We start from the raw sequence: 9,939 nt of genomic DNA, 5'->3' as shown, positions 1-9,939 counted from the left end.
GGAACGGAGGCGCACGGACGGCGGAGGGGCGTATCGTTACAAACAGAATACAATAATGTAAACGTAATAAATGTTTAATTTACAAAAAAAAATCTTTTGTGTCCTTTTTCATTTTTGTTAAAAAAGATTTAATTTGAATTATAATTTTAATTTATGTTCAAGATTAAATAACAATACAAAATACTATTTACATGTAAAAATATAAAATTTTATGTGGAACAGCGTTCCACACGCACATTACATTGAAAAAAGAATCAAAACGAGTATTTGTCTCCAAATTACAACAAGCAACAATTTTCCTTAAAATCTCACTGAAGTGTGAGTTAGCGAATCGGCCGCGGTGGCGTCTAGATATAACACCTGTGGCTGCACTTGACTCACGAGAAGGTCTGTGGGATGGTTGTCGCGTGGATTGTAACCGCGAATATATGTCTGGTCCCACTACTATGGCATAGGATGACAATGACATATATTCGCGGTTACAACCCACGCGACAACCAACCATCCCACATTGGTGACCTCGCCGAACAAAAAGGATCACACCAGTAACATAACCACGCGCATGACGTCCACGATGACGACCAACGACACCGGCTCGCAGGAAACCTCACGCATCAGCATTCGTCCTTCAAAGTTTAGCAAGGAAAAACCGCTAATCTGGTTCATACAAATGGAAGCGCAATTTGCGACAAACGGAATCACACAAGACCTCACAAAATACTATCACGCGTTGCAATCTCTCGACGCGGACGTCATATCTGAGGTAAGTGAACTTGTTACCAACCCGCTGGCAAACGGAAAATACGAAGCGCTTAAGACTCGTATCCTTGCCGAGTTTCAGGACAGCGAAGAAAAACGCCTAAAAACGCTGCTGAACCAAACCATACTTGGCGATCAACGACCCTCACGTTTGCTGCGTCATATGAAAGACCTCGCAGAAGACAGAATGTCTGACGATCTATTCAAATCCCTCTGGTTACAACGTCTGCCAACAAATATGCAGACTGTCCTCTCGGCCAGCGGAGATATCTTAACGTTGGACAGGCTAACCGCAATGGCAGACAAGATTTATGATATAACACCACCCAGCTCATCTGTTTTGCAGGTTGCCGAAACAACGGCTAGCACCTCGTCGCAAGAAAGCGAGCTCTGCGAAATCATCAAAAAGCTTGACCAACTCTTATCCAGAAGGCAGAGATCAAGCCCACATCGCCGAAAAAGATCACGTACCAGATCACGCTCAAGATCATCAACTAACACGAAATACTGCTGGTACCACAAATGTTTCGGCCGGGACGTCAAAAAGTGTTCCGCACCATGCAGCTGGGACAACAAGAAGGACGACAAGAAAAAGCAAGAGGAAAACTAATGCCCGAGGTGTCAGCGGCGGAGAGCACCCCGGACTCTGTTGTACGCCGTTTATTTGTCACCGACCGCCTCTCACGATGTGATTTCCTCGTCGATACCGGAGCGGACGTTTCTGTTTTTCCTGTTACACATAAAAACAGTCGCAGTAAGTCAAAACTTACGCTCTGCGCAGCCAATGGCACGCCCATTGCAACATTTGGTCAAAAGCTTCTGCAAATAGATTTTGGACTGCGGCGTAGTTTCCAATGGCCGTTCTACCTCGCAGAGGTGAGCAAACCCATTTTGGGCACAGATTTTTTATCACATTTTAATCTTTTGGTAGATCTTCGCCGAAGAAGGCTGATTGATGGCAACACAAGTTTAAAGATTTCCGGTCAGTTAAACAGCATCTCCGTTTTACAAGTACCTTATCTCAAATCTGATACTGTTTACAGTGATTTGCTCAACGAGTTTCCAGAGCTCACTCGAAGCTCAATTGCGCCTAAAAGCGCACACCATGAAGTATCTCATGCAATAATCACTCAAGGTCAGCCGGTAGTTGCCAGGGCCCGTCGTCTCGCACCCGAGAAGCTGAAGGCAACTAAGCTCGAGTTTGAGTTCATGTTGCAACAAAGCCTATGTCGCCCGTCAAAGAGTTGTTGGGCCATTCCACTCCATTTGGTCCCGAAGAAAAATGGTAATTGGAGGCCATGCAGTGACTACCGCAACCTCAATGCAATAATGGAACCGGACCGCTACCCAATCCCATTCCTGCAAGACTGCGTTCAATTTCTACATGGAGTAACAGTGTTTTCAACAATTGACCTCATCCGTGCCTACTAACAAATTCCAGTCAAAGAAGAGGACATTCCTAAAACCGCTATTATAACTCCTTTTGGATTATACGAGTTCCCTTTTATGACTTTCGGCTTGCGTAATGCAGTTCAAACCTTCCAAAGGTTTATGGATGAAGTTGTCCGAGGACTCGATTTTTGTTACGTCTACTTAGACGATATTCTCGTGCGGCAAAACGGCCGTCTAAAACGGCAAAAGAACACCGCGAGCATTTCAAGAAATTATTTCAACGTCTGCAAAAACTTGGCGTCGCCATTAACACTGCCAAATGTGTCTTTGGAGAATCTGAGGTTTCGTTCCTTGGACATCATATCTCAGCGAAGGGGCTCGCACCCTTACCGCAAAAGGTAGAAGCCATCACCAACTTCCCCGAACCTCAGGACGTAAAAGGGCTACGCCGTTTTCTAGGTATGATTAATTATTATCACCGCTTCTTACCTAACATTGTGAGCACTCAAGCTTCCTTACAGGAGGTGCTCAAAAGCCAGAAAAAAGGTAGTCAAGCTCTTATCGAGTGGTCATCAAAAAGGAAAGCCGCTTTCAAAAAGCTTAAAGAGGAACTAGCTAACGCTACACTTCTCGCGTTCCCAGATCCTTCCGCACAGTTCGCTGTTCAAACCGACGCATCCGATTCCGCAGTTGGCGCTGTTTTGCAGCAACGTCAAGGCCAAAAGTGGCGTCCGCTAAGTTTCTTCTCTCGAAGGCTCAACCCAGCACAACGCAACTATAGTGCGTATGATCGCGAGCTGTCGGCGATCTACGCTGCGATCAAGCATTTTCGTTTTATGCTGGAGGGAAGAGAATTTTTCGTGATCACCGATCACAAGCCCCTTACATTCGCTTTCTCGTAGAAGTTGGACCGCGCTTCACCCAGACAGTGCCGTCAATTAACTTATATATCAGAGTTCACAACAGACATTCGTCATGTTCCTGGCGAAGAGAATGCAGTCGCAGACGCTCTATCCAGAATGGACTCCGTAATGATGCCAGTCATTGTCGACACTGAAGAATTGGCACAGCAACAAGCGACAGATCAAGAACTTCAATGGAAGTTGAAATTCCTCTCATCCAACCTTAGGCTTTAGCAAAAGTTTTTACTTCCTGAAACCAATTCAACGCTACACTGTGATTGCTCTCAGGATAGTGTCCGTCCGTTTGTTCCAATCACGCTCCGCCGTCGCATTTTCGACATGGTGCACGGAATGTCGCACCCTAGTGGAAGAGCCACTAGACGACAAATCGCTCAAAAATTTGTTTGGACATATATGAATAAAGACATAGCAACATGGGCCAAGTCCTGTCAACGATCAAAGATTACTAAACACAACCAGTTGGTTCCAGAAAAACTTTCAGTTCCGGACGCTTGCTTCGATCACGTCCATTTGGACTTAATTGGACCACTTCCATTATCACGAGGATTCAGATATTGCCTGACACTAATCGACCGTTTCTCTAGGTGGCCCGAGATAGTGCCGTTAGCCGACGTCACAGCAGACACCGTAGTTAAAGCTTTTTTTGTAGCATGGGTTTCTCGTTTCGGTTCGCCCAAAGTCATTACAATCGACCAAGGTTCACAGTTTGAATCGAAATTGTTCGAAGCACTAACAAAACTCATAGGTACCAAACGCAATAGAACTATCACTTACCATCCGGAATCAAATAGACTCATCGAACGCTGGCACCGGTCCCTGAAGACGGCAATTATGTGCAATAGTCAAAAGCGGAGTGGGTCGACGCATTGTCCGTGGTGCTCATCGGACTCCGCATTTGCTATAAGGAAGATATTCGCGCATCAACAGCTGAACTCCTGTATGGAAAGACACTTAGGATTCCAAGAGAGTTTTTCGATCTTGAAGATATGCCTAACGACCCGCAACCGTTCGTGGAGCCGTTCCGTAGGCTCATGCAGCAAATCAAACCAATACCTGCGGCACATCACATGCGAAGCAAACCATTCATATTTAAAGATTTGTACACCTGTACGCATGTCTTCCTGAGAGAGGATGCAATTAGACGTCCACTGGAGCAACCTTATACAGGCCCTCATCGTATAATCAAAAGGATCTCCGATCGAGTTTTCACAGTGGATGTCGACGGAAAAATGCTCAATATTTCGGTGGATCGCTTAAAACGGGCTTACTCCACCGCTCAGCAAGAAGAGCACACTTCTCCAGTTAGTGAACCTACCTCAGTACAACCGTCAACAGAACCATCTTCAGCACGAAAGACTCATTCAATCCTAAAAACGTATCCTAGTGCAACGCAGTTAAGAAATAAAAAGACTGTGAGTTTTTCAAAGCCAATCAATTCCAAAGAAATAAGTTTTCAAATAGTATTAAGTATTCTTGTATTTTAACTTGTTCTCATTTTTTTCTTTTCATTATTTTATCTCAAATCATATTCTATATTGTTCTTAATTTTATCTTTTGTTCTCCGAGTCATATTTTACATAATATTTTACGTTACTATCCAATTTTCTTATAGTATCATTAAATCTCGGGGAGGGGGGGGAGTATTGAGATTCTCTCCACCAATGACAAGCGCTGAACAAAAACCCAGTGACGTAATGGCGCAATCATTGCGCTTACGAATTGACTTCCCCTTTTTGGATTGTAGAATAGGACGTACCGTCATCTTTTGTACACTTCGTCATTGTACGCGGTTGGAAAAGCTGTAATAAAAATGTATATTCTTAATCGTTGTGTGTCATTGTCATCCTGTACCATAGTAGTGGGACCAGGCATATATTCGCGGTTACAACCCACGCGACAACCAATCATCCCACAGGTCTCCAGCGGCGCGGCCACCTAGCGATGATGTCAGCACTCACTTGTTTGCGTGGAGTCTTATACACACGGCGGGACCGCATAGCGGCTGTACACGCGCTTGCTTGTTTAGTCATATGTTGTAACGGTCGGTGACCGAGCCGCAATGTTATATACATACATATAATTAATGAACATTGTAAAATACCTAATTAATGATGGAATGTATATAATCATATTTTTTAATAGAGTTAAAAAAAAAGTGAAATCTAAAGAAAAATTTGTTGGAAATTTAATATTTTAATTAACTTGAACTTAACCTTTTACTGTGGTGTATAATAGTCTAATCAATATTAATGAATAAACTATTTTACAAAACACTGTACCAAGCAGTAAATATTAAATGACGTAAAAATGTATATTTTTTCAAAAACTTCTAAATATACCTTAAAATATTTATTGCCAAGTAAATAATAAATGTGTATTGACAAAACTTTTTGTAAACATTTTCTTTAAAAAAATTCCTCATAATGAAAATTTTTTTAAATTAAAATCGATTTTTGTGCTCCTGTAAAAATTATAAATGGCAATAAGACAAATACAAAGTTTTTTCTGTAATTTTTTAATAAAATTATTATTGATCGAGTTGTAAAGCAATAATTAAATTGATAGATGACATAGAAGAGCGTACATTATAGTTTATATATACAGTTTCAGGGATAAACTAAGTAAATATCTAAACTAATAATAAAGTTAATTTTTTTTCTTAACTTTCACTTTCACTTCTATAAAAGGGCAAAGACATAATTATTTTATTTGTAAGTTGATTTCTTCTATAGGATACCAAAATTACCAAGAATATTATGGATATTGAAAATATCGAAATTAATCAAAGAGATAGTGACGTTGCATTAATAAGACATAATAAAAAAGTTATTTGACATTACCTTGTTCTTTGGCATTAAATGTTGCAACAATATATTGCAATGTTATTACTGGAATATTTTAATGTTATTATTACTGTGTAATATCACAATAATATTTCTATGATAATCTTGTGATATCAGTAGAATATTTCAATGTTGTTATCACTGTGTAATATCACAGTAATATTTCTGTGATATTTCACAGTAATATGTAATATTTCTGTGATATTGCAATATTTCTGTGATATCACAAAAATATTACGTGCTATGTGGGAATTAAAACTAATTTCAAATCGACCTCATAAGATAATAAATAAATAATCATTAAAAATATTTTTATTTTAACATTATTCTGAAAGCACATCAACCTTAATGTTAAATAAGTGTGAGTTAAATAGAGTTTTTTATTGTTATCCAACTTCTCCAAGATGACTTTTTTGGCTATAATGAAAGATAATCTTTCTAATTAGAAGTAATATTAACAAACAGCTGCGCATATTTGTGCTACAACAAAAATTTCAAATTTTTATTCCAAGATATACATGTTCTTAAATGCGCATGGCTGGAATCATACTGTATCTTGTATGTGCGTGTGTGCGTGCATGGTGTGCGTATGTGTGTGTTGCAAAAGTATACCCAAAATATTTTATTAAAATATAAAAAATTACATAAAATTTTGAAAAATTAAAGTTTTATTTCATAATTAATTTATACACACAGAGTATAATATTAAACAGTCAAATTAACGAGCCTAATTGATTCAATTCAAGATTTAATTACAATAATATAGTAGACAAATAATTAAGAACGTTTTGGCTTTGTTTAGCCTTCATCAGCCTATTAAATTAAAATATAATACGAGGTGTGTTCAAAAAGTATCGCGAATTTTGTGTTTTTTCAAAAATTATTTATTTATTCATGAATATCTATTTTGTCCCCTTCAAAGTAATCCCCATGAGATATTATACACTTGTGCCAACGGTTTTTCCAATCTTCGAAGCACTTCAAAAAATCATTTTTTTTTATCTTGTTCAGCTCCTCCTTCGATGCCGTCTTTATCTCGTCAAGCGTAGCGTAACGTCGTCCTTTCATGGGCCTCTTCAGTTTAGGGAACAAGAAAAAGTCACAGGGGGCCAGATCTGGGGAATACGGTGGCTGCGGCATCATTAGTGTGTTGTTTTTGGCCAAAAAGTCGCGCACAAGCAACGATGTGTGAGCAGGGGCGTTATCGTGGTGCAAAAGCCAATTTTTGTTCTTCCACAAATCCGGGCGTTTCTGGCGGATTGCTTCGCGCAAATTGCGCATAACTTGCAGGTAATATTCCTTATTGACCGTTCTACCCTGTGGCAAGAACTCATGATGCACCACGCCCCTGCAATCGAAGAAAACTGTCAGCAAAACTTTCACATTCGACCGAACTTGGCGCGCTTTTTTCGGTCTTGGTTCGTGCGGCAGCTTCCATTGAGATGATTGAGCTTTGGTTTCCACGTCATAACCATAAACCCACGATTCGTCACCAGTTATGACCCTCTGGAGCAAATTTGGGTCGTCGCGGACAGAGTCCAACATCTCATTAGCAATGTTCATGCGATGCTGTTTTTGGTCGCAATTGAGCAATTTTGGTACGAATTTCGCGGCGACCCGTCTCATGCCCAAATCATTGATAAAAATCGAATGGCACGAGCCAATCGATATGTTTAGGTCCTCAGCAACTTCTCTAACGGTGATTCGACGATTGGCCAATACCATTTTCTCCACTTCATTAATTTTTTCGTCTGTTGTTGAAGTGCTCGGGCGTCCGGCACGCTCTTCGTCGTTCACATCTTCTCGGCCTTCTGAGAACATTTTGTACCACCGATAAACGTTGCTTCGGTCCAAGGTAGCTTCTCCGTATGCCACAATCAACATTCGGAATGCATCCGCGCACTTAATTTCGTTTTTCACACAAAATTTGATACAGGTTCTTTGATCCATTTTTTTGAATAGGTAAAAATCGAAGACGATCCAAAACACGTGCAAGCAAAGCAGCTGTCAACAATTAAGTGAACATTCAAAATGGCCGAGCTTGTCGGCATAAGTGAGAGACATGAGTACCAACATAACGCCACAAAAAGATCGAAATTCGAATATACGTAACCCGCGAAAATTCAACATTCGCGATACTTTTTGAACACACCTCGTACAGTTAAAAGTTCATTTTTTTTACAAAAGAATTTTTTTCTTTTTGTTTTGAATATCTAAAGATGACAATTTTCTCTAAATTATCTTTTAAAATTATCGTGTGTGTGTGTCGCATACCGTCTGTGATTTTCTTGATGGCAAACGGGCAATCTCGTGCATCAGATGTTATGTGTGTGTGTGTGTGTGTGTGCGCGTGTGCGCGTGTGCGCGTGTGCGCGTGTGCGTGTGTGTGCGTGCGTGTGCGTGTGTGTGCGTGCGTGCGTGTGTGTGCAAGTGTTAAGTCTTCCAAGCAGCACAACTTTTTTTCTCCTTACATGATGAAGACTTACGACATCACTCACGGCTTCGTATGTAAGTTTATTTTACAAGCGTAGTATTTGCCACGTTTGTTCTCTGTGTGTTGACCATGGAGTTATTATTTTATATGAATTGTAAATTTATTTTTTGCCGTAAATAAATTAAAAGGCTTACTTGAAAAAGTATTCGAACAGTAATTATATAGACGTTCGCCATCGTCGATGGTCTTGTTGCTGAGACAGACGGAGCACAAGTGAGGCAGAACTGTTGGAGCAGAAGTCAGTAACGTATATTTGTGTTATCATTAAGCGAGTCAAGTAAACAGAAATAAGAGTCATGAAGGAAGTCTGTGTCATTCTGTGAGTTTAGTCCGTTTGCTGTTTTATATGTATCATTTCCGAAATTAATCTCTTTTGGTAATTTTCTTCGGTGACAAGAATTTTTATTTCCTTCCAATTGAAGGAATGGTCAAAAAATATTCTATAGTTTTGTTATGACTGAGTGTTTTGAAGGATCAAGTTTTATATTATTAATATGCTCTTTTGCTTTAGTCCTCAACTGTCTTTTCGTCTGCCCTACATATGTGGCATCGCAATTATTACAAAAAATCTTATAAATGACATTGCTACTGCAGTCACTCTTCGTTTTGTCTTTATGTGCTTTGATGAAATTGTTAATTTTGTTTATGCATCTGTAGCCAATTGTAAATGTATTTTTGTCTAACAAAGATGTTGTTCTTTCAGAAATACTTCGAATGTAAGAGACAATGAATTTTTTTGTGTTCTCATCTTTTTTCTCTCGTCTTGATTATTTGTGTCTTTAATGATGATGGGTGCCATTTTTGTATTGAATAAATTTTTTATTCTTGTTTTAATATATTTGAAAATAAATTCCAGAGAATATCCATTTTTTTTTAAATAGTCCAATAATTAATTCCAAATTTTTTTGTTGGAAAATAGGGTAAGATAGCATTAGCGTTCTATCCACCATACTGTAGATTTTTCCAATTTTGTGGCATACTGTAGATTTTTCCAATTTTGTGGCATATTGAGTGGTGAGAAAAAAATGATAAATAACGACCAGAAATAGTTTTTTTATGGAACCAATCAGTAATGATTGTATTGTCGGTTATTTTTAATGAAAGGTCCAAAAAACTTAGGCTCCTGTTCTAATTCAATGGTGAATTGCAATCTATTATGAAAACTGTTAAACGTCTAAAGAATAAAATTGAGTGAGTTTGCAGGTGCTGCCATAACAATGTTGTCAACATAACGATAGTAAAACAGTATTTCTAAATTTATTGACTTTAACGCTTTTTCTTCTAAATCGTGCAACACAATGTTCGCTATAATGGGTGATAAGGGCGATCCCATTGGTGTACCAAAAGTCTGTATGTAAAAAAACGTTATTGAAAGTAAAAAACGTGGAAGTCAGTATAAATTTTAAAGCAAATATAAATTCATCAAATGGAATCTTTGTATTATTCTTTATTAACGACCATTTCCTGCGAATACTGTCCATTGCCAAATCCAGAGGAATATTTGTAAATAGGGATTTCGCACCCAAAG

General features: G+C 39.0%; 1 protein-coding gene across 1 annotated transcript; it reads left to right on the top strand.

Moving 5' to 3' along the window:
- Window positions 1-272: 272 nt before the first annotated feature.
- Window positions 273-4,898, top strand: LOC105201603. The gene is made up of 2 exons (XM_026141375.2): window positions 273-763; window positions 842-4,898. Exons 1-2 carry the CDS (start codon window positions 563-565, stop codon window positions 1,367-1,369), a joined length of 729 nt encoding a protein of 242 aa, XP_025997160.1. The 5' UTR covers window positions 273-562; the 3' UTR covers window positions 1,370-4,898.
- The last annotated feature ends 5,041 nt before the right edge of the window (window positions 4,899-9,939 follow it).

This window comes from Solenopsis invicta, chromosome 5 (genome assembly GCF_016802725.1).
Source record: "Solenopsis invicta isolate M01_SB chromosome 5, UNIL_Sinv_3.0, whole genome shotgun sequence".
Lineage (NCBI taxonomy): Eukaryota > Metazoa > Arthropoda > Insecta > Hymenoptera > Formicidae > Solenopsis > Solenopsis invicta.
This window is presented reverse-complemented; position numbering and strand designations above follow the sequence as displayed.

Coding starts and splice junctions, on each gene's coding strand:
- LOC105201603 (XM_026141375.2), top strand. CDS start 563: ATGACGTCCACGATGACGACCAACGACACCGGCTCGCAGGAAACCTCA. Junction 764..841: donor ACGCGGACGTCATATCTGAG/GTAAGTGAACTT, acceptor GCCGAGTTTCAG/GACAGCGAAGAAAAACGCCT.